The sequence below is a fragment of the Dermacentor albipictus genome, chromosome 1 (assembly GCF_038994185.2).
Source record: "Dermacentor albipictus isolate Rhodes 1998 colony chromosome 1, USDA_Dalb.pri_finalv2, whole genome shotgun sequence".
In the NCBI taxonomy this organism is placed as follows: domain Eukaryota; kingdom Metazoa; phylum Arthropoda; class Arachnida; order Ixodida; family Ixodidae; genus Dermacentor; species Dermacentor albipictus.
The window spans coordinates 39,166,356-39,192,091 of NC_091821.1; the positions used below are offsets into that span (position 1 = coordinate 39,166,356).

Sequence of the window (25,736 nt, forward strand, 5' to 3'; positions counted from 1 at the left end):
GAGGCACAATATATTGGCCATATGGCATTCTCTCTCGCTCTTTTTACGTTTTAGTATCAGGTCAGAACATTGATTCAGGCGGACCTCTCAGCTTCCTTATCAGAATAAATGCCTCTCTCTCTCTCTCTCTCTCTCTCTCTCTCTCTCTCTCTCTCTCTCTCTCTCTCTCTTTCTCTCTCTGTTATCGGACGTGAAAATCATGGCGCACCAGCGCTTTTGCAATAAAACGCGGTCGTTGAACACGCCGCGTTGTGCTCCGCAGCAGATACATAAAGGTTTTTCAGTTCGGCTAGTACGTTAAGAAACGAATTTTTTTTTTATTTACACCGGTTAGATAGCAACGAGGGCATCTCCATGTACAAGAGTAAAGTAACCATCTTTTCATGTTGTTGTTTTTTTTTTCGGATAAAAACTACTTTTCTTTGCCGAGACAAAGAAGTTAGGGTGCAACATTGACTCGTGAGTTACCATGTTGATGCCGCATCTTTGATCATCACGTGATCTCACAGTATTCGAAACGCAATCCACGGTTGCTTTTTCATCGTCTGCGACGACACCATGGTCTCGATGAAATTAGTGTCAATTCTATCGTAAGCTGACGGCGAGGATACAATTATAAATACAATAGTCCATGCAGTTTGGCATGCACGTTACTTCATATGAGTATTGTACGCGATCGCTTCCGACTTCATTTCGACCGGGGTTGAAGGCGAGCGGCGATATAATGTACGAGGGGTCTTCGAAAGATAGAGAATGCCAATCTACCGCAGCGGGTTGTATACGCAGTTGCTGACCACTGCGTCGCCGCTATGCTGCACAGATAGATCCACTCATGTCACACTGCAAATTGCGTGTTCTTGGCGTGTTTCCTACGAATCAGATAGGTAATCTGAACGACAGCTGAACTGAACACCAATACTCATCCCATCTGCGCTAACCTGGCCCGCATCCAAGAATCTTTAGCAGCTGACGCACCACCGCTGTTTCCCAGCAAAGACATAGAAAATAAATACCAAGAAAACGCTTGCTGTCCGAGTGAAATTGCATGCGGAGGTAATTCACGGCCGTCAACGTAAGGGGGCCGCCCGTCATTTGCTTCCAGACTTCTGCCATTCACCGCGTATGCGAAAAGGAGTGGCACTGACTTGTGCTCCAGCTACGCATTTAACGATTGCCCCAGTGAACGCTGAAGCGTGTATTATTTTTTTTTTATTTTTGCAATGCAAGAAAAGAAAAAGAAAGATGATAACTACTGCACGCAGCGCGTGTGAGCTAGTTTATTATTTTTTCCTCGAACCATTATGACATGGTGACATGAAATATGCAGTGGTAAAGCCAATTTCATTGACTACGACAATACAGTTCTTGTGACACGGAAGGCGAAACTCGCATTCACCGCAGCAGCGGCACATTTTTTCGTCAATTTATGATGATGAGGGTGATAATAATGATGAAACACATGTGTCTGTCAGTCCCATTCGCCCACCGAACACCTTTTGGTCATGCTTCAAATCGGAAACCGGGCGACGCCGTCGGTTTATAGTGTTTATATAGTGTAGAGGCAGTTCTTGAGGCGGTGACTCTCTTTCGCAGTATACCACAAAGCGCGGTGTTGCTGAGGCACCCACCACGGCACACAGTGACTTGTATTCCACCTGCTGGCTCATGATGGCCACAGTCTTTCGAAAAGTTCCAGCAACCGCCTGCCTCTTCACTGATTGTTGTAGCACTTTTGCGTTATAAGCCAATCGTGCGCGGTGAAGCCTGCCATTAGATCAGGGTTTGACCTGCAGTTACGTGGCGTGCGATTTTTTTTTAACGCGATAGAAATATAGACGGACTTCACCCGCTTTGCAGGCATCTTTCTGATGAAAAATATGGGCCGATACGGAAGGCAGCGCCGTCTAACACAGCGTCTCAGCGCACTATAGCCGTCACGAGGGAAGATCGTGAGAAACTTGCACGTGCAGCGCACGCAGCATACGTTTCAAAGAGCGTCATTGGCACGAAAGACGCTTGCGTGTGATCTTGGCTTAATGATTTGAACATTGGGCTGCTGTACGGCAAAAAAAGAGGCTTCGATCCTACCATCGGCCACGCATTTCATGTTAGCGTAGCCCTACTCTGTCCACCTTGTATAATATCTAACAGAAAACTCGTGGCGTATTCAGCGTACGCGAGCGCGTCACAGTGCGCTCGCAAGTTCGTGAGAGATACGAGTTATAGAAACGTCACTTTGAGAAATGAGGGTGTGCAAAGTCGTCCGTGACGCACGCGCCCGCAGCAGGAAAAAAAAAGAAAGCCGTAAGAAACAGCGCCGTACACGCCATTTACTTCAGATAGGTAAGGCACGATATAGTGAGCCCATGGGCCCCAGCGGACTGTCACTAGGTTTTCGTCAAAATGTGGGCTATCGTTGTTCAATACTTCTGTTAGGGAGAGAGAGAGAAAGAGAAGAAAAAGTATAGCCAGGATAGCGAAGGTCGCGCCCGGTTGGCTGCCCCACGCACAGGAAAGGGAAGTGCATACGGAGAAAAAGAAAGTGTCTATTGTATTTAAAAGAAACGGACATTCTCAACGAACCAGGCCTCCGGGATAAGAGACAGGAAAGTATAAACAGATAGTGACGGTGAAGTTTTGAATAGGAACACGCCTAGCCGGTTTGCTAAAGCAAGTTGTACTTTTTAGAGCAGTTTGTTACAAACTGCTTTGGAACAGTCGATCCCTGGAATGGACCCTACAGGGAATGGTACTGTATGCTAAGTGTTCTTAAAGGAACATGAGTGCACATGTGGGCTGTGAAACGTCTAAGTCGGTAGAGCACGAGAGCCGTGTCGGCAGGTGGAATTGCTCTGTCCAGAACTAAACCCCAGAAAGAGAGACAGAGAGAAAGGAGCAAACGGGAATGTAGGGAGAATTACTCATCTCGTTTGCTACGCTGTACAGACGGAAAGGAAACGCAGTAATGAAATTGTAATGACAGAAGGAAAGAGTGGAGTTTCACTGGCATGTGGTCTTGGTCTTTTACATAAGCCTGCCGCCCTTAAAAAAATAAACGGAAAAATTTAACAGAGGGTGGCTGCAAGACCGTGCAGCGTAGGGACGGTCGAGGCCAAGAGCGGAAGGCTTTGTAACTTATCGAGGACGGCGGAGAGCGCGCGTCTCTGTTCGAAAAGCTGCGGACAGTCACAGATGGAATGTTCGATGGTCTCAGGACAACCGCATAGTTCACTAACGGTCACCTCTTCGATGGAGCTCACCGCATACACTAAATGATCAATAAGCTGCGGTCACTGACTAAGTGAAGGTGCAAAAACACTGAGACGTTTCGGAGCCTGTACCGGTTCCTTGGTGTGGTATTGGCTTTACCAAGGAACCCGTACCTGGCTCCGAAACGTCTCCGTTTTTTCGCCTTGACTTGGCCAGCAACCACAACTTTACCATCATGCTACCTGAAAAGACGAATGTTAATCGAATCCTTATCTGCACTAAATGATGGAGCATCCTATCGATAAAGACATCACAGCTATGCCCACAGGCTTGATCGCTATAGCGATGAAAATCGCCTCGCCGTTACCCAAATAACGCGACCATGAATGTTCGACGCCCGTCGTGCGCTGCCTGGCCAGTGGTTACTGCGAGTCAAGTCGCATCTGTATACAGTGTGCAACCCATTCCGCATCGGTGCTCAGCTGGCGCTTGAATCGAATCGCTCTATAGGCTCGCGTGTTCGGAAAACACGGCTTCTGCAAATGATCGACGACGTCCGCGCTGACAGAAAAGCAATTAGCATATCGCTTTCGCTTTCTTGCTCTTCTTTCCTTCTCGAGACATCTCAGGCAGGAATTGCTTCGGAGATGATCCTTTGCGCGTGGGCCGAAATACGCATAGCATAGCGAGGGCGACAGTGGCGAGAGCGGTCTCTCCCATGTTGCGCCACATGTGCGGAGAGATCGCCGGGGAGGACAAACAACGCGTCACGCCTAAGTGCGCATGTAGCAGCGCAATTTTTCAAGTGTTTCCGTAACCGCAACTGTGTCGCTCGAAGTGCCAGCAGGAACAAAAGGAATTGGCTAGTTGCTTGCGTAATGCGTACAGTTGCGTTCACAGGCGGAACTACGCGGTACTGCCAGTCCCGAACTTGTATTCACGCATAACTGCCTATTTGCGCAATAGGGAAAGTTCAAGTGAGACATGTAGGGGGATAAACATTAACTGAGCGGGTTTTTTTATTGTTATAACTGCCATTATGCTAACCGTAAGTAGTTCATTTTTCTTTTGTGAACGATTAATAGTGTTGAAACATAGCAGGCGTGAGTTATGATTGCAATGCCGAAAGAAAGTTCCTCGCGCTTGATGGCTTCAGGACAACGATCCGATCAGAGCACTCGAGTTCTCAATGGCACCCCATTGAACCTCTATACAATGCAACAAGCAGCTAAACAAAAGTGTCAATGATGTCGTTGTCGACTAAACCGGCAGGGTGTATTATTTATCGTTCTTTTACATTACCCAACCATATCAGTTGTCATTTAAGCCGCACCGCAGGCCTTTCGCGAACATATGAGCGCTTAGCGTACAGACAACACCTCAAGATAAGCCAAAGTGCAAAACCCGTTGATCAAGCCTTGTCTTCACACCCACGCACTGAAATCGCCATACGTGCAAGATCTAAAAAAAAAAAGAAGGAAGACACACAAGAGCGGCCGGGTAACATTTCGCCACTGCTTTCTCCTGTAATTCGCTTTTCGATTAAAGCCATATATGCGATATAGGCACTTTGCGCTGAAGCGTTCCTCATTTGACTACAGCGCCACGTCACGCAGCCTAACGAGCAGTTGACGCAAAATGGGAGGGACGCGATAGACATTCGCCTTGGCATCTCTGATCGCTCATCACAAGGCAAGAGTGTGAGGTATCTGAAAATATCCAAGTGTGTATGCCCCTTCAGGACTGGTCATGCTTGCGTTGAAGTTTACAAGCGCGAATGTGACTGTGATTCAGGTCGGCAAAGCTCGGTGCGTAAGATTCAAACGAGCTATTGAAAGTGGGTGTTCGTCATTTTTAATGTCTCATTTTCCTCGCATCCCTAGCGGCAGAAGTCGGCGACGCTGGGGTGACAAATTGTAGCGTATAGTATATGGCTCCCTCTGGCCGTTGCGAGGTGTCTACATAAGTAAACGTTATTCTAACATTATTGGGACAAAAAAAAAATATGCTGCCTATATACAGGCGCGCTCGTCGTTGGTACCTGGCATGAAGGGTTGTAATGAGAGACCGCGTACTATACAACACGACCGTCTGTGTCATATAGGCACGATCACGGTTGGCGCGATCGAGTACCGCTGCCGCACCGAGCCCGGGTGAAGCAGTGATGCACGCGGGCGCAGTGCTCACAGCGCCACTGCGTGTAGCGAAGTTTCGCCGCTGGTTGCAGGCGCGCCCATGCGGTATCAGCGGCGTCCCCTTTTGTCGCCCGCTGCCGGTCGGCCCCGCGCATCCGCCCCGTTGTGTGCGCCGGGCATCCTCGACTTGGCTCGTCTTCCGGAAGCCTTTGTGGGCCCCAAAACGCGAGCTTTTGCCTCAAATGCGGCCGGGCCGTCCGTGGCTGGCGGCTTTCCCCTCCCCCCCCCCCCCCCCCCGAACTCTTCCCCTCCATGCTGTTCATGCATCGCGGCTGTTCGTGCGTGCGTGCGCGTGGCTGCTCGGCGGCAGAGTCCACTGCTGATATACAGGAGAAATATTACAAACAGAAAAGGTGAACAGCGCGAAGACCTTGCGCAGGGAGCCGAAGGACAGCCGGCGTCCCTCACTTGCACGCGCATGCACCCTTGTGTGTGAAAACACGCATAGATCGCACACATGCGCGCACCGACGGATTCCAATGGCGACATCATTTATACGCCTCGGGTTCGGCGTAGTGGCCGTGGCGCACAGCGCGCATTGTTTCGAGGGGGAAATGTGCCTCCGAGTTCTGTCTGCAGTTGTCCCGTCGCTCTCGACAAAGCTGCAATGCGTTGGCATTAAGGCAAAGGGCAGCTTCTGCAACATATTTTACGAGGGGAAAAAAAGGGGGGAGGCGGGTTTGGGGGATGCAGAGAGCAATGGAGAGGGTCCTTGTGATGAGAGTAATATATATTTATTTACTTGCATTGTTGACAGTCACTGTATCTATACTGCACTGCGTTCTTAGGTAACACATACCCTGCTCATTTATATAGTTCCGCTACAGCGCATTCAAAAGCACACCAGCCGCATTCTTACTTTAAGCTCATTGCACTGGAGTACACATACAATCAGATTGTATCCATTCCTAAAATACATAAATCAAGCATGGTCGCAGCATACAAATCTGTTTATATTCGTAAGCCTTCAGCTTTTTTAGAGAAACACTCGTTAATAACAATTCAACTGGGTTTACATAAGAAAATATTTTCCTTCAATAAGGTTCTTGACTGACTGACTGACTGACTTTATTTTCTAAAGCAGAATTACCCTTCAAAACTATAGCTTTTCTTTTCTTCCCCCCCCCCCCCTTTTTTTTGCTTCCTTGACGTTCCGCGGTTCCGTTGCCACTCACATAAAATTATCACCTACCATTTGCATATTTGGGAAATAGTTACTCTCGTTTTTAATGTATTAATTGTTGCTTTAATTTAGTGATACTTGACATTCGTCCTGCGTTTCTGCCCATTCTGCTCTTTGTGTTTCTGCGTTTCTGCTCCTTAGTTGTGTAAAACGCCAAATATAATGTCTCTGCTCGCAGGCAGTATCTGCCCCGCCGTAACTTCGCTGCATCATCCTTTTCCATTCAACCGTACTCCTCCCGAGATTTTCTCAGAGGAGGTCCGCTTAGAGCGCAGTACCTTGGGACCACGTTTTGAATGCGAGTGTCCATTGCTATTTGTGAAAGCACGCGAATAACTTTCTTGAACTGCAACATCAAATAACGTAAAAATACATTCGGCATTACTGCCAATTTTTACCATGACGTACAAATACCATAATCTTACGTCACCGCGCACTGTCGGTAGTTATTGCATCGTATATACATACGTACCGAAACTATTGAGTGTATGTGGGATCTCATTTTAAAAGCGAGATCGGGGAACGCTTTGCTTTACGTTCGCATTTTTTCTTGTGCAATCACAGACTGAGATAGATTCTTCAACGCTCGCTTTGCCTCACCATGTACGAATAGTCCAGTGCCAAAAAAAAAAGAACAATGGCGAGAACCTCTAAACGCGTAAGACAATTCAGGTACGTGGATGCAGAGCTGTTGCTGTTATTGTTTACTGACTTATTGAAACATGAGAAATATGTCTGCTAAGAAGCGCGCTAGAGCCTACTTAGCCGTCAAAGGCAAAGCTAAGCAAAGATATAGCTCTGCAAGAGCGATATTTTTCCATGTCAGGTTTCTTGTGCTGATGAACTTGGCGAACTTGACGAACTCGTTGGCGTCTTCCGTTCCGATGCGTTATCATCGCGTATGCCTAAAGCTTTTACTCTGAGATTAATATGACAAGGTCATAAATAAACTGTACGTCAATCAGCACAGTGAATTTGAATGACTTGCGGCCAGCATGCTCCATAAATGCTCCTCGTGGCCAGCAGTTATCAGCCGCCGTAACTTAACCAGTATATACCTACTTCCCCTCAGCTCAGAGTCCACTCCTTCCTCCCGGTCCACAGCGGGTGTAATTTACGACATTAATGTTGCCAATTCTAACCTTAACTTGCCTGTCCTCACCGAGCCAGCAAATGAGGGTGCTGTCATCACGCATGTGTCACGTAAGTGGGCCACTTCTGACACAATGTTCGGCCGTTCGTGCCAAAACCGCTTCAGTGCAGTTTGTGCCTGAAAGTGGTCGATGTCAAGGCCATCTGTTCCAACTCGGCACTACGTCTCAAATGCGCCGAGCCTCCCATGGCAGACTCTTGCGACGCTGCAGCTGTAAAGTGCTCCAACTGTAACGGTTGCCGTGATGCCGCCTATAAATCTGCACGTGAATCAAGAAGGAGCCCGCCTTTCTCGGGCAAACGGTTACGGCCAATTTTCCCACAGAGAATTTGCCTAAACTAACCGGCGCTGGCGTTGCTGACATCCAGCGTCCTCCTGAAATACGGCTGCTCGAACAAAGTGTGTCCCCTCTGTGGTGACTATATCTTTAATATAAAAAAAAGAAAAAGAAAAAAAGAAGAAAAGACCTAACCCTGCAAGGAAAACAGCTGGCAGGATCCTTTCTACAAATGACTGACCTGCGTTTCCGAGCTGATAGCTTGTCTAAATTACCTGACCACATAATCTCCCCTCCGGAGTCTGTCTGATCTTACCGCTAGTGAAATGCCCAAACCAGATCGTCAATTTAGTTCAATGCTACGCTCCCTCATGGGTATCGTTCGAGTGCTTATATCATACCTGGAAACCTCACCTGATCGAAGTGCACTGAAAGTAAGGTTTAGTCGTAGAATTCCTATAAAGACATAGCAAGCGACAACCCATCCTTTCGGGAAAAGGTCAAACCAGCCTCAATCTTGCAGTGGAATGCAAGGGGATTAAGATCACTCCTTTATGACTTACGCCATTAGTAATTACACATGCATTCTTATTTATTGTAATCTGTTAGAAGAACATATTGAAACTACTCTGGCTATGCGTATACGAAGCTGTCGTGTCCACAACAAAAGGTACCTGCAGCAGAGTCAGTGCTGGTTCATCGCGAACTCACTTATTTTCGCAGGGCAGTTACACCTCACAATGTCAATAAGTGTGTTTGCTTATCTGTTATGAATAAAGAAAACGAAAAGCTAATTTTACACTCGTAGGTTGTAGTATGATCACAAGCTTCAAGCATCTTTTATTGAGAAAGATTAGCAAACATATTGGCGGTGTGTCCTGCTCCATGGGACATCATCGATGATCTTATGCGCGTCATTCAACATGAGGAGGCGTATGGACAAATACGAGAGGACGAAAATTGACATCCTTTGCCTGTGACCACAGCCTCAGTTTCGCTCATTAGTGGCGGTAGCCCGACATTCCTACGTAACGTGACTTACTTACGAATCCGGCTTAATTTAACTTTTTTTCCCCCGTTCATTCTCCAGATGTGCTAGTTTTCTGATATCAATACTCACGGGAGTGATCACATTCCCGTATAGCGTATTGGGTTCTTGCCAAAGTCCAAGTAATTCGCTTCGACGGAATGACTAGACTGCTTTTAAATTCACCATGAAAGATGCTCCCCGAAAAGGCACGTCCTCCCGTTTATGGGAAACAATAAAACGTAGCGCGAGCGCTCACGGGTTCATCTTGGACACCCCAAACTGAGTTGGAGCGACTTGGAGCGCTTCGCTGCCATGTGGAACGACTGTATGCGGGCGCAGAAAGTCGACCGTTTGCCTTAGAAGAGCCGGTCAAATGCGAAAGAAGATCCAACGTAGCATCACTGGAGTGACATCTCAAGTTGGAAATCGTTTTGCCAGTTAGTAGAGTCCCAAAAGCCACGGTCCCACATATGGAAAACCGTGCCATGGTCTGCGCCATTCCCGAATAGCCCTTCCCGTTCAAAGTACTGGCACTTCTTAGAGCCGATGGCATATTGATGTTGCACACATCTGTGCGAAGATCGCCGGCTTAGGAAACTCTCCAGGCTTATCAGCCTATAGTTACATTATCGTCGCTCATGACTGCCGCATGAATCTTCCTTATATTTGAAGGAGATTGAGGTGGCTGTCGCTCTTTGCAAGCGTTCGTCGTTCCGAAGAATGGAAGTCGAGTCCCCTGGTCATGCTGCTGAAGCCTGGCAAGTGTCCATTCGAACTCGCCTTGTGCCGCCCAACAGCGCTGGCTAGCGTTGTGGGAAAAGCAATAAGAAGGGTGATCCTCGCCCACATGGAGCGGTACGTCGAAAATCACAATGTTTACCTAGACCGTATGCAGCCCCATGCGTGATCTTTGGTGGGACCTATCATCGATAGACAATGACGTCGATCTCGATACATGCGTACAGCATCCAAAATCACGTCATCGTCTATCTGTTGTTGTATTACTAGCTGCCAAAGGGGCATATGAAAACGTATTTTACGAGGGCAATATCGGTGCTCTCGAAATGGCTGGTCTTGAGGGTCAATTCAATCGATGGATGTCTAGTTCTTTTTGATCTCCTTCTTGGCGTGCACCGACGACCCACCCACCCGACGCTGTACACCTGCCGTGGCGTTCCGCAGGGCAGAGTACTAAGCCTTACCCTGTTCAGCCTCACATTCAGTGGCTTTGCTGAACGCCTATCAACTGCAATCAAGCTATCAATGTACGCAGACGACATAGGTACTTTAACTTCGCGCTAGACATGTCCTCAAATATGTGCAATACTTGAAAAGGATGCTACTTCGACATCGGTTGCCTTGGCAGTGAAAGTGTAAAAAAGCAATCAAACCAATGTGCACTAGTGGCGTTCCTTCAAACCAGTGGTACCTTATACGCTTTTTCTGTAAACAGAGACGTCATTTCTTATGCTAGGAACTACAGATGTCTAGGAATTATCATTAATATAGCTGTCTTCTAGAGACCTCATATAACAATACATGAAAACGCGCTCGACGGCAATTTCCCTGCTGTTTCTAGACGGAAAAACTTACGGAAGTTTAGTATATATTGGAATTGTGCAGTGCACATTCTCTGATCTTTCTGAGATGCTTTTTGCCCGTACTGGCCAACACTTCCAGGCCCAATCTTAGAGCATTACACATACCGGGCTCTCAGAGTTGGTCTTGGTTTGCCGGCCATAATGCGTATCAACTGCGGCAACTACCGCAATCGCTCGGGACCATCCAATACAAAGGCGAATTGCCGTGTAAGCGCTAAGAGTGCACATTGGACACCTTGCCCAGCCCGTTCTTAACAACTCGCTTCGCTTCAGAAAAAAAACTGACAGCTTTTTTCAGTATGAAATCTTCTTATTGTACCAGCCTTTCACTGCACAACTAAACCATCGATTACTCCGTCTGGTTCAACCAGAAATGCACCTCGTCATACCAGGAATAAGAAAAGTCTAACCTGTCATCTGCTCTTAAACAGTTATCTCTTATCATTTTGTACGAGAGATATACGACTATGTTCATATTAATGCTGATGTTCCAGCCACTCTCAGCTATTCGGCGGGGGCCATCAACTTCCCAGCAATAGCCATCACCGTCAGTTTCCTGAGCCCCCGCGACTACATTGGTGGCAGCGGAACTTCGTACTGCACTTCGTCTTATCAGCCAAGAGCAACCTCAAAAATGGTCCTATTTATGCGATTCGAAGGCTGCGTTGCAGTCTTTAATATCAGCCCTGCGGCGTGGACCACACGAACAACTGGTGTTAGAGGTCAGAGAGTTTTTGTTAACATCTTGGCCAAGAAAGGATGTCATGTCACTTTAAGGTGACTTCAAAGCCACTGAGGCGTCACAGGTGACGAGCACACCGATGACGCTGTCTTGTTCGCTCGTGAAGACAGCACGCATGAATTGATCGCGTTGTGAAGGTCAGATGCAGATATATATTACTTCGCGTGCTCGCACAAGGCATCGCGTTATCTGTGTGAGACACGTCAAATTTTCAACACAGCTGTTCCGCTTGGACTCATCGCTGCGCCTTCGAATTCCTTCTGGATTCTCCAAACTCGAGACAACCCTGTTTCTCGACTATATGGCAAGATCGATGTTCTTACGAAATATGTTGCCAATTCTGTTTCGGAGTGGTCAATAAAGCTGCGTGTGATGACTTTGGTTGCGAGTAGCACACTTTCTCTACTGCCCTCGATACAGTTATCTTCAGTAGAATTATGCAGCCTTCATTGCAATTGTTCAGAGTGCGGGAGTAATGTGCGACATCTTGCGTCTGGATGCCCTTTGGGTCGAGACAAATTCCTCTTCAGCAAAAGCGGCATTGGCAGGCCACCGCGAATCCTGCAACCCTCTGTGCCGCGAAGGCAGCCTCTGTACTGAGCGACAAGTTACGCGAAGCAATAAGGTAGGCGTCATTGCTTTGTATCTTGGCGAATGATGAGGCTCTGCAAGCGTAGCTGGGTATTGTTGGTATTGGCTGTTAATTAGAGGAAGCTCGTGAGCCCACAGCTAACAGGCGTCATGCAACAGTGAGCCATTATTAGCGTTTAAGAATTTCCTTAGAGCAGCTGGCACTGTAGAGTGGCATTACTTGGCCCACATACACTGTATGTTCCTCTTCAACAAAAGTAAGTAAAGTATTTTGTTCATATTAGTTTTTTTTTCTTCTACTGACGTTTCGTATGTCATGTAGCAGTGTCATTACACATTGTTTTAATGTTTTTGTTCACAATGTTGATTTGATTGAGATTGACCTCGGTGTGTTTTGTCTGGATTTCGACTCTTCCGCTGCAATGTCCTTGTGCATGCATTCACTGCACCAAACTCTTTTATCTACACAAACTATAGACATAAGGGATGTGTAGAAGTATAATGCCTATAACATTTCCGTTCATAAAACAAGGGATACCCGGCGCATAGTTCACTCGCCTACATCTTTCGCCCTCTCTTTTCTTTTTCAAGTCATTAAAAATTATCAAAGAAGCACTGAATGCCAATTTCATAGCAAAAAACACTATAATGTAGCGGTGACCAGCCCGTATAGCGGTGACCAAACCCGCGTAATGTGAAGGTTGAGGGTTCGGTCCCCAACGGCGACAAGTTATCTTGCCGTCCATTTTTATGTCGCTTTGCCCCCCCCCCCCTAATTATTTTCTACATTTTAATTTAAACCACACTTATACACTCTAATGCTTTCCTCGGCTTTATTGCCTGTTGGCTTTATATGATCACTCAATGGTCACACTTAAACCGTTGCGGTAGAAGAGTGAATGACGATGAAAAGAAGACAGTGCGAACGAGCATGTAAGGAGAAGGAGTACGAGAGCATTGTACAGTATGCAGTTTGTTCTGCCTTGAGTTATAACCACGCAATTTGGACACTCTGCTACACAAGCCACAATCAACGCCAGGTATACATGCCTTCATAAGATGAAAGAGAGAGAGAGAGAGAGAGCTCTTTGATGAATCATGGAGGGGCTTGCCTGGAGGCACTCCTATAGCATACTACTTCAGATAGGTACGATGAAAAATGAAATTATATGCGCAATTCACGTCACCAGATACACAACGCATATAAAGCACATCACAAGACACAGCAAACAAACTAAATTGTCTCATTGGGACCAGTGTCTTTAAGCAAGGCTAAACGTGCCTTCGTCGTTGCGAGAGGCTTCCGCGAGGCTATGTACTTGATCGAAGTGCGCTGTGGTATTACCCATCATAGTTGTACTACCCGTGTGATAAGGACGCGTACTGTGGCAGTGTGACCATGCCCGCGCAGCGTTCTACGGGTTGATGACCGCAACAAAAGGTCCATATATTCACACAAGAGAGTAGTACAATGTTTTTCTTTCTTTAATTGAGATTTCAAAAAAAAAAGAAGAAGGCTATAGGTGGGTAAGTCTATTTGTTTACAGGCACTCCTCTCGGGCGTCCCGTTCTAAAAGCAAGCCAACTGGAGGCGGATACTCGACGCGCCCAGATGAACGACACCGCAAAGTTGGACGGCTGGCGACATGCGACGTTCTCCCCGAGTGTACAGCACAGGCACGCACGACCGCAAAACGTGCGCACCGGCTTGCGGTCTCGGCACAAAAGGATGTTTGCCTTGGTGTTGCAAAGCGCCCTCCCGCGCGCGCATATGCGCACACACACGCACACATATAGGTCCGTATTCGCGCGCCCAGTTCGTACAAATAGTATAGCAGTATATACGCAGGGACAGACGAACCGCCGTCGCAATCGGGGCCAAAGGGCTCTGCAGGCGGACGACCTCGGTCGTTCGGCTCTCCGGGTGCAAGAGGTGTGGCGGGGGACAACGCGCATCTTTGTGTGCGCTCGGATCGGCGACGTCCTCCCCGACGACATACAGGCGCGCACAGAGACACACAAACATTGGGGCGCGTGTTCGCCGTGTCGTTCCGAGCCATATGCAGCGCGAAAACGGTGTCAAATCGTCACCTCGCCAAGCGGAACCGATGCTCTAAGGAGAGGATGCGCGCCCGGCAGTGGTGCCCGTTTGTTTTAGAGAAGCGACAGAAAAACGCGGCGCGGAAAAAAGAAAGTAATGGTAATAATAAAAGCCCGAAACGGGGTTCAGTTTCCGCATGCGGCGGACCGCCTCGCCATACGCGCGTGCCTGCTGTCGCGGCGGCGCGCGTCCCCCTTTCCCTCCGTTCTGTGCCAGCGCCCGCCGCGAGACTTTGGCGACGGTGCATGCGACTCTCCATTTTTCTGGCCGACTTTCAAACCGCTCGCTCCGCGTGGCGCACGCAATACACGACTTTCTTTCTTTTTTGTTTTCCCCTTTTCTTTTCCCGCCTGCCAGTTTCACGCCGTTTTTGAACGACGAGCTCTCACGCTCCGCTAGGAAGTCATTACTTTCCTCCACGTGTAATCACTTTCCGACGCTCCTATCGCGCCAGCTTCTGCCATCTTCCAGATTCAGTTTTGTTCGCGCGCCACTGTCGGCTCGTCTGCGGATCAGCTCACCTCCGTGAACATCTTGTTCAACGCAACGCACCAGGAGTTTCGGGAACGAGGAATAATCTAGCTTCCGGATAGGAAACGTCCGATCCTAACTTAATTAACGACTTGACTGCGTACACTCAACAGTAAATCTCTTGGAGGTTCCAAAGTTCTTTTTAATATTAGTATTAGTATTGTAACACTTAGGCGTAATCTTTAACACGACAAAGTTGCTACATCAATTGATCAATTGAACGAGAGCATCCCGTCCACACAAAGCGTTGCAATATATACGTTTGCTTAGAATTGATTTCAGAGTATGTGATGACGTAGCCTGGAGGATTCTTAATGACAACTGCCGAAGTACCGACATTTCGATAAGAATGAATCCTATGCTCTCCACGATACACATGTGTCCGTGTCTCTGCATAGACAAATTTTCAGTTGCTTCTTTTCATCATCATCATCATCATCATAATCATCTTCGCAGCAGCAGCAGCAGCCTATTTTATGCCCACTGCAGGGCGAAGACCTCTCCCTGCGATCTCCAATTACCCCTGTCCTGCGGCAACCGATTACAACTAGTGCTCGCCAATTCCCTAATTTCATCGCCCCGCATAGTCTTCTGCCGTCCTCAACTGCGCTTCCCTTCTCTTGGCACCCATTCTGTAGCCCTAATGGTCCAACGGTTATCTGACTTACGCATTACATGACCTACCTAGCTTACTGTCAATTAGAATATCGGCTATCCCCGTTTGCTCTCCGATCCGCACCGCTCTTTCTGTCTCTTAATGTTACGCCTAACATTCTTCGTTCCATCGCTCTTTTCGCGGTCCTTAACTTGTTCTGAAGCTTCTTTGTCAGGCTCCAAGTCTCTGCCCCATATGTCAGCACCGGTAAAATGCACTGATTGTACACCTTTCTTTTCAGTGATAATGGTAAGCTTCCAGTCAGGAGCTGACAGTGTCTGCCATGTGCGCTTCAACCTATTTCTGTTCCTCTGTAAATTTCCTTCTCATGATCAGGGTTCCCTGTGAGAACTTGGCCTAGGTGAACGTACTCCTTCACAGACTCTAGAGGCTGATTGGCGATCCTGAACTCTTGTTGTCTTGCCAGGCTATTGATCATTCTCTTTGTGTTCTGTATATTAATCTTCAACCCCACTCTTACACGCTCGCTGTTAAGGTCCCACAATCATTTGGTGTAACTAGTCCCCAGTGTTGCTGAACAGGACAATCTCATCTGAAATCGAAGGTTGCTGAGATATTCGCCGTGGATCTTCACTCCTAAGGCTTCCCAGTTTAATAGCGTAATACTTCTTCCAAGCAAGTTGTGAATAGCATTGGATCTCTCCTTATCTGAACCCTTTCCTTACAGGTATCTTCCTACTTTTCTTGTGGAGAATTAAGGTAAATTTGGAAACTCTGTAGGAATTTACCAAGATATTTACGTAAGCGTCCTGCACTCCTTGATTACGTAATGCCTCTATAACTACTGGTATCTCTACTAAATCAAATGCATTTTTGTAATCCGTGAAAGCCATATATAGAGGCTGATTATACTCTACGGATTTTTCAATTACCTGATTGATGGCATGGATGTGATCTACTGTAGAGTATCCCTTCCTGAAGTATTTGATTGTTTGCGCCCTCCAGAGACAGCTACTGTTGTTACTTCCGGCCGCTCCAATTTCACCTGATTAAGGAACAACTATTATATGTTTAACGTGGGTCGACTTCGAAAACAACAGCGTGGAAACGCCCAAGCAAAAAGAAAAAAAAAAGACGGTCTGGAAAATCGCGAGGCATTAGACCAAATGTGTACTTAATGATAGGGATATATTCACCTAATTACGATGTTCTATAAGAAGCGCCCTTTCTATAATGAACGCGGAAGATCTTGACGCATTTCTGAGCCATCTAAGTGCCGCTACCGAAGGTCAACAGGCTTAACAGAATACCACAATCTAAAGGTGGGAAAACCCCAGATACGCATCGTTCACTGAAAAAACAACAACGCCGGCCTGCGATCGATTTCTCCGACAGATTGGCACGCCACTCGCCAAATATATACTTTCCTCGTGGCTATGTATTTTCGAGTTGCTTACGCGAACCGCGCCTTTCATTCATAGAAATGCGCTCGAGCGCCGTGAGCGATTATTTCCGGCCTTGACGGGAGACCAACGTCTCGGTTGCACCGTTGATGGAGTCGTGCTGGCCGTTATCTGATCAAATATACGATTGCTGACGTTCGGGCTCTTTAGGCGAGGATAACTTTACGAAAGAAAGATATTTTTTCTCGGAAGTTCGACATAGTGAGCAACACCATCACTTTTTTTTCTTCTTTTTCTTTCTCTGTTTTGATCAAGGCCAGAGTGTCTGTCTATAGCGGTAAACAGCGCCGGTATGGCCGAGTTGTCTATTAAGCATGCCTGCAATGGCGGCCAGGTATAGTTTTGCTGCGCGAACTCTTGTGGGTAAGAAACTCGAGAGCTACCACAATGCTTGCGGCAAATAAGGTGCCTATTTACAACGCAGGAGGAGAGTCTGGAACGCTGGGCTCCGAAATTATTTAGAACGCTTGAGATCCTATAGGGCGAGGAAGTCGTCGGTAATGATATATCTCTATACGCTGGAGGTTGGATCACATACGGCAGACATTACCAAGTTGTGACTGGCAGCTCATTGCTATCCTTGAAAGGAAAAGTGTTCAATCATTGAATTCTACCCGTGTATATGCTAACATATGTGACAGAAACTTTTAGGTTAACGAACAAGTTTGAGAAGTGGTCGGGGACCACGCAACGAGCGATTGAACGAAAAATGATGGGCATAACGTAAAGAAACAGGAATACGTACAGCGGGGTGCATTAGAGATCAGACCGGGCTAGTCGGTATTCTATAGTTGAGATTAAGAGGAATAAATGGATTTGAACAGGTCATGTAATGCGTAGTATGGCTGATGACCGATGGTATATGATAGCGTTACAAAATGGGTGCCAAGAGAAGGGAAGCGCAGTCGAGGACTTCGGAGAACTATATATAGGTGGTCTGATGAAATTGGAAAATTTGGAGGCATAAAATGGTGTCAGTTGGCGCAAGACGGCCGGAGTAATTTAGGATCGGTGGGAGAGGCTTTCGTCCTGCAGTGGATGAACAGGCTCCGTATGCGCTCGATCGAAGTAGCCGACTCTACGGCTATAACGATTAAATTGCAACCATATACGTCCGACCGGCCACTCGATTACAGCGACCGCGCACCCGCGATACATGTGTCATATGAAAAAGGTATGATATATTTACAACAGATATATTTTAATATGTCACTCAATAAAATGGTTCTCTATCACAAAGTTCACTACGTGTTGCACCAGAGAGCACGGCCCAACTTGCCGTTTTGATTCACTACGTGTTACTGGGATATACCGTACGGTTGTTAATTTTGCTCCGTCATTGACGAACCGGTCGTAGAGAGAGACGTGTGTACGATTAGCACGATGTAAGTAAATATTTCGTTCCCTGGGTAAGAAAAAAAAAGAAAAAAGAGACCAAGCCGTTAATCTCTGGCTCTAAAAGGTCGCCGCTCAAGGCAAAGCGTGTCCGTGCTGTTATCTTCGCCGCTCGACCCAGTAATAGATGAACAGCGCGCTTTCCCGTTTCTGGTGGCGCTTCGACTCCGTGCGCAGTGCGCATAGATGCATATATGCTCACATCCGTGTTTCTTTTTTTCTCGTATATTTCGCCGGTTTTCTCTGTGCCGGAAAAAAAAGTAAACACGGCATGTGTATACCTTGCTGGCAACATCAAATTTTGACGTCTCTTACCATTCCCTACAGCTCCTTATAGGCGTATTAACGTTTAACACAACAATTAATATGTTAGCTAATTAACTAATTGGGTGTTACGCACTAAAAACGAAGTGGTATCTCAACTGGATTCCAAACAACACGCAGGCCGTGACACGTGCACCACGACGACAATGCCCTGAATCGCGCTCAAGTAAATGAACCCGTCTTCGACACCGGACGCATTCCTATATTCACCGTAAAAGCGTGATAGCTGCGCTCTCAGAGGTCGTTTGTCGGTATCGCGCGTGGTATCGCGTAAGAGCGCGCACTGTTCCGACTTACAACGTCTTCATCGATAAGTGGTTGACCAGAGTGCCGCTGCCGCGAACGTCGTCGATGCGTTGCCGCATTGAAAGGTTTACCGGGTCGTGCACGCGATCCAGTTCATTTGCTCACATCGCGCTTGAAGGCAGCCGGCCGTGACGCTTTAGCGTATAGGGAAAACTTCTCACTCTCACGCGGTTTCCTTTCAGCGAAAAAGCGAAAAAAAAGAGAAAAGAAAAAACGCCCGTGGTAAAGGGAATGTTGCGCAGGAAACAACTTAATTGGGTATTTTCGACGGCGGTCTAAAGCCTTCCCACTTAAACAGCTACAAAAGCCAACATTTAACAAAATCGTTAATTAATTGTAGCTAAATAATTTATTATGCACTTAGACACTTAGACGGCATATAGAAGATATCCAGACTTCTGTGTGGTGACTGCGAACGTCATCACGTAAGCTTTCTCCCCGTCGATTCGGTTTCTTTAGCTTGTTTTGTTTTTTTTTTCCTTATTTTTTTTTTTTTAGATCCTGGATAACGATGACTGAGTACCCTTGTATAAAAAAATCTAGTCGCGATTTGGTGGTAAATGCGAGAGAAATGCGCTGTATAGCATTACGTCGCACCACTTTGAGGTCCCGGATGCACGATTTAAATCGCGCCCCCCACAGTGCAAAGTGTTTTTCAGGAGCTCAGTCGACACACGTCCTGCCTCTTCGAGGAGCGAAGTGCAACTCGCGGTGCTCCGGAGCAGACCGCTTCTAGAATATGCTAATATAATCTGGTTCCCATTCAGAAACAGTGCTATGGACACGCTTGAAAACCTGCAGCGGAAAACGGTTGGATTTATTTCTTAACCGTTATCGACGTCTGCATTCCCCGGTAGAATCATTATCTCGTGCAGGATTACCTACACTCCAAAAACGAGCAAGACATCATCGGCTAAAGTTTTTTTACAGATTAATGTTTTTGCTGGGCAACTGTTTTACGATACCCCACACAGGATACGTTGAAACTAAGAAAACAAGACAAACACGTCACACGCATGATATCACACTTCAAGAATATTCATGCAACAACAACACATATTATTATTATTTTTTTCCCTAGATACATTAGAGAACTGAATGGTCTTGAGCGGCTCATAGAAAAACAGCATATAATAGATGACTTTCTAGAACTAGTAAAGAACACTTTAGTTTGTACGTATACCGATGAGTTTGCAAGCGTATCGTATTTATGTTTTTCCTATTCTTGTATATGATATATTTTCCCTAATGACGCGCTTCACGTTCTTGTATTTGTGCTCACCGCAGTATTTATTCTCCAACATGGGAAGTTGTTTATGTGTATGCTATTTTCAAAACACCCATCCTGTATTAACCCTGCCAAAAGGTTGACATTAGGACTAACCAAACTACTAAATAAGTAAGTAAATAAACAAACACACACACCCATATATATATATATATATATATATATATATATATATATATATATATATATATATATATATATATATATATATATGTATATAAATATACATATATATATATATATATATATATATATATATATATATATATATATATATATATATATATATGTGTATGTGTGTGTGTGTGTGTGTGTGTGTGTGTGTGTGTGTGTGTGTGTGTTTTATTTGGCTGACAAATTAATATGAGGGTTAAATGTGAAATGAGACAACGTAACTACAGCCGCGACACCTACAATTTCTTCACACGCCACCTTCGCTGGTTCAACAAGTGAACGTCTGCGACGGCGGTCGTTCCGTTCACGTTCTTGGGTATTCATGCACTACATGTATGTATAACGGAGCCTCACGGTTCGCGTTATTCTTGTGGCTCATTATACTGTGGCACCGTACATGTAAGAGAGGAAGAATGAAGTGAACGGGTTCAACGTCTCATAGAGGCATTGGAATAGTGCTGATTGATTGAGCGATTGATTGATGGGGTTTAGCGTGTCTGAAAGCATCACAGAGGCTATGAGAGACGCCGTATAGTGTACATGGCTCTGGGTTCGTTTCGAGCATTCAAAGCTGGGTACGCGAGCATTAACTGCGACAAAGATTAAAAGCGCGCAACCGGGTTTGCTGTTATCCGTCCGTCCACCCTTTCCGCTTCGCCATCGTCATCGTCGTCAGGCCACCTCCTCGTCCGCAAACATTACTGCCTTTAGTCACCATCTCGATGATGGTGACTAAAGCTCTCTGCGTCGTGGCCGCTGACTTCTGAATACGCTGTGGTGCATCTCAGCCATGCCAGGTGCGCGTGCTTCAATGTGTGCACAGAAGCCGAGGGGCAGCGCAGGAAACAAAGGAGGTGCGTTCGTCGCTACTCAGACATGCGAAAAACCTTCTGGCGTGTACATACGCGTAGAGCCCGAACCTGCATGAGTAACAAGGCTGTGGGTTCTGTAAGCGTCAGCGCTTATTCATACGAGCAGGGGTGTGTCCGGCCAACTGTACGCGAAGGTCTAGGTCGCGCCTCCTTTCGGCAGCCGCGGTGAAGGCAGCGAAGGTGGCAGTCGCCGCAGAGCGACCGTCTCCGTTGACTGCGCTTGCGCAACGCCGTAAGCCTGATTCACAGCCACAGGTGCCGAGCCGCGCAGCCATGCGCGCGGCAACGCATCACTCGCGGGATCGCTTAGCCAAGTTCACTGTGACGAGTTGCGCAACTTTCTGTCGTTTTAGCTTAGTTTCCGAAGCCCGCGCGACAACCTTCGAAGAGATGCCTTCTCGACGGGTGATTCGGACGGATACGCAGGGCTCACTTGGTTGAGCTCACTGCCTCACTCGCAGGGCTCACTGTCTGGCCCGTGTTTCCGCTCGCTTTCCTTTGACGGGTTCGCGCTCGCTTGCTGCGCAGCCTACAACTTGACGGCAGACTTGCTTCAGGGTTATAAGTAAGCACAATTTTTCCTTCCAAGTTCGCCTCAGTTTCGCAGCGCTCCTGTCGAAACCGAGTGCGCGTCTGCAATGCGCGAGGTGTCAAAAGATGTAAGAAAGCTAATGTATAAGGTCTGGAGTGCGGCAAGGCATGCCCACTTGTTTCAACACGTGGGTTCGCTGAGCGCCATACTGGCACGTGACAAGGGCTAATATCCGCTTTGGCGTTGTGCTACTGGGCATAAGGTCCCGGGTTTGATTCCCCGCCGCGGCATTCTGACGAGGGCGAAACAAAGAAGACTTGCAGCCAGTGGCGTAGCAACAGGGGGGGCTGGGGGGCCGTGGGCCCCGGGTGCAAGAGGCCAGTGGGGGGGGGGGGTGTCATATACGCCTGAAGACGCCCTTTCCGCCGGCTACATCTGGGGGGGGGGGGGGTGACAGAAGACCTCTGGGCCCCGGGTGCCAGACGACCTAGCTACGCCACTGCTTGCAGCTTTGAAGACTTCGGGCTTTGAACTCATTCACAGCGACAGTAGCTGGCTCGCTCCCACAGCGGACACCGCCAATCTTCCTAAGAACGTATTTGCTGCCATGCATGGAACGTCGCGTTCGTCCACTGTACTGTCGGTAACGTATTTGTACCTGTACTTTTCTCCTCCACTAATGAAGTCTGAGTATAATGACGCGAAATAACAAACTCAGCTACGCGTATATTCTGTATTTATCCTGCACTGCTTGCTTGTCTATATTTCTATGAGTCATTAACTCTTCAAGTGCCGTGAATACGATTTGGGTGATAAGTGCACCTGCTCCTCTTTTACTCGAACCGTTCTCTACATGAGCCGATGGGGTGATTTATTTAACCTGACCTTGTGTCAATATTTTTTTTCTTCTTCTTATTCCTGCGACCTTTTATTTATTAATATTTTTTTATCTGGGGCACGTTTTACGCTATGGATCACTCGTATACTCAACTCCAATGAACGCTGCGTTTACAAGCAATATATGCCTTCTAATAATAAAAATCTATTCATGTTCCTCTGTTGCTTGTATGTATTGAATTATGGAGTTTTACGTGCCAAAACCACGATTTAATTATGAGGCACGCCGTAGTAGGGGACTCAGGATTAATTTTGACCACCCGGGGATTTTTAACGTGCCTCCAATGCACAGGACCGCGGGCGTTTTAGCGTTTAGCCCTCATCGAAATGCGGCCGCCGTGGCCGGTATTTGATTCCGCGACCTCGTGCTCAGCAGCGCAACACCATAGCCTGACATAAGCCACCGAGGCGGATGCGTGTATGTGTTAATATTATCTACGATGCAGTAGTCGGCTCCACTTCCAGGCGCCAGCGTCTTGTATTTATCGTGTATTTAAAGGGGAACAAAGTACGCCTTCCCCCACGCCCTTCGTTGGCACATGTAGTCTTCTTTGATTGATCTTGATTGACGCGCGTTAATGCAAAACCAAACAACCATTTCTAACAACACAACTTTGTGTCTTCCAATGCGATCGAGACGACAAAGAAAATAATAAAGCATGCTATATTATCATGTGGCCTTTTCACAACATATGAGGGAAAATACAGATATATTAGGCTCATATTACATCTTTGTGTTCTCTAGTACAATAGCCTCAATATTACCGATGGCATATGCATCGTGGTAGTTTAAGTTTGTTATTTGTTGCTATGTAGTAACGTGATACGCTATGTAACTACATGTACTTGCACCCGCCGTGGTTGCTCAGTGGCCATGGTGTTAGGCTGCTGATCACGAGGTCGCGGGATCGAATCCCGGCCACGGCGGCCGCATTTCGATGGGGGCGAAATGCGAAAACACCCGTGTGCTTAGATTTAGGTGCACGTTAAAGAACACCAGGTGGTCAAAATTTCCGGAGTCCCCCACTAAGGCGTGCCTCATAATCAGAAAGTGGTTTTGGCACGTAAAACCCCATATATTATTATTACGTGTACTTGCATTGGTCCATTCGTCTTCAAAACTGTTAACGTCTGTGCGTACGTGTCCTCGAAAAAATTTCAGGTATCTTTATTTATTTCTCAAACTGTGCATCTTTATACATGTCTGCGCATATTCGTGCATTTTCTCGTACTATCTTCCGTGGCTTCCTAAACTTGGGTGTGCGTAACCTTTGTTCATGCTCTTTGACTGTATTCAGTGCTTTTCGGTACATTTATGCGGTCGATTTCATTTTGCTTGCCATGCGACCATGGGAGTAGCCGGTGTCACCCTCTTCTATACCATCATGCAATAAAAAAAAGGAAAGACCAAAACATACGCAAGATGAAACAGTGGCACATAGTTGTCCTCAAGATTGCAGCCGTGTCTGTATAGGACCCGCAGACGCGCAAGTCACGCATGAAACGCATGCTTCCGTGTAATTCACGAGGCGTTTGTCACTGGCAGTAGGAACCAGTCACTTGAAGAAGATTCCTTTTTTTTTTAATTAGAAGAGCGTACAACCCAGATGACAAATGTTAAGTTGTTGCATTCGCTTTCATATAAATATTTCGATTAAAAGATCAACTTGTCAGAGGTAAAACGATCTAGACAGACGCACTGAGATGCGACATCTCTTTCGCTAAACAGGAGAATCTTTGCAAGATTAGAAACCACAACTACACCTTAACCCTGTTTATATACCGTATTCATTTGTATAGGCTCAGCACGCTGGTGCTTTATAAATATATTCTCTACACTTGCTTCAGAGGAAGATCTCGTATAGAATTGCGGGGGAAAGAATATTGTGCAGGGCGCCGGTCTAATCCTTAGATATATGCTCTCGTGATACGAGTGTTGCATCGTTAAATGAAAAAGGCGAACAAATTATTTAGATAATCGTGCCATTTGAGCGTCGCCACATACTTCTGGCGATACCATTTCGCCTCACCCCGTTTATCAGTTGTGCAGCTGGATCGCTCGCTCTCCCGAGGTCACTGGTCGCCGCAGCGCTATATGCTGAGGACGCGCTCAAGTGAGCCCGCCGCGGGTGCAGTGCGAAGCCCCCGTAAATGCTTCCCGTACAGCACGCGTTGTGCGCTCCAGTACGGGTAGCATGTACGGCCATGCGCTGTACGGTGCGGTGCTCACCTTGAAGCGCAGCGGCCCCAGGGGCGCGGCAGCGTACGGGACGCCGAGGAAGGCGACCAGGCCCCGGCCGGAGGGCGTGCGCAGGACGCGGCCTCGCAGCACGCCCTGCGGTATCGTCAGCTGCACCATGCGCTGGGGCCTGAAGCTCTGCTGTTGCTGCTGCTGAGCGGGACCCTGGGGGTGGCCATTGGGGGGCAGCTGGAGCGCCTGGTTGATGAGCTCGGGGCTGAGCTTGATGCCGTTGGGCAGCGGCGGGTACCGGTGCACGGGCTGGAACCGGGTCCTGGGGAAGTGCTGCTGCTGCTGCTGCGCGCGGCCGGCCAGCGCCAGCAGCAGCAGCGGCGGCAGCAGAGCCGGCGCGAGCATCATGCGGTCGTCGATCGGCGGCTGGCCCGGCAGCGGCGGCCTGTCGTGCGGTCCATGCAAGCGCGTCGGCTCGGGGATGCCGCGTTTGGGGCCGCCGTTGTTCGCTCTCTGGTTATGGGGCCGGATGGGAAGCCGGGAATACACCGCGGAAGGTGAAAGGGGAACCGGGCCACGTGACGCGCCCCTCGCGTCACGCTGGCCTGGCTCCACACCCTTCGCCAGCGCGTCCTCGTGGTGCGCCGCTGCCACGCTCGCACACACGCCGCTGACGCGCCGCCGGCGAGCGTCACAGCCGCCGGCCGAAGCTGCGCTTTCGCAGAAGTCCACTGCACGACCGGGGCGAGGGGGCTCGATCGGCCGAGCAAGCGCCTTTCTTTTCTCTCCAAGGCGCTCGCTCTTCACGAGGCAAAGCCATTCTTGCGTGATCTGCTCGAGTGTTTTCTTTTTTCTTGTCAAGGGCTTTAATGCTCGCGGTCTTTGCGGCCAGGACGCTTAGTTGTCAGAACAAAAGCGACCGGGTACTCTTCAGAAGACCGTTCTTGAGACCGGTCGAAGGCCAAGGCCTGCCAAGCGACGATTGCAGCGACGGTTGGTGTTGCGTGAAATTTGCGGCGGCGGTGCGCACTGCGTTGTCGAGATCTCTTCGAGGAATGCTATTT

The 25,736-nt window shown here is 47.7% G+C and overlaps 1 protein-coding gene across 1 annotated transcript in view; it reads right to left on the reverse strand.

Annotated features, from left to right (window-relative positions):
• The window catches only part of LOC135901088 (cocaine esterase-like), a 51,098-nt gene extending 25,646 nt beyond the window's left edge, over positions 1 to 25,452 (reverse strand). The window contains exon 1 of the mRNA XM_065430766.2: positions 24,712 to 25,452. Coding sequence (XP_065286838.1) covers positions 24,712 to 25,080 — 369 coding nt within the window. The 5' untranslated portion in view covers positions 25,081 to 25,452. The remainder of the gene's footprint in view (positions 1 to 24,711) is intronic.
• Between the last annotated feature and the right edge of the window lie 284 nt (positions 25,453 to 25,736).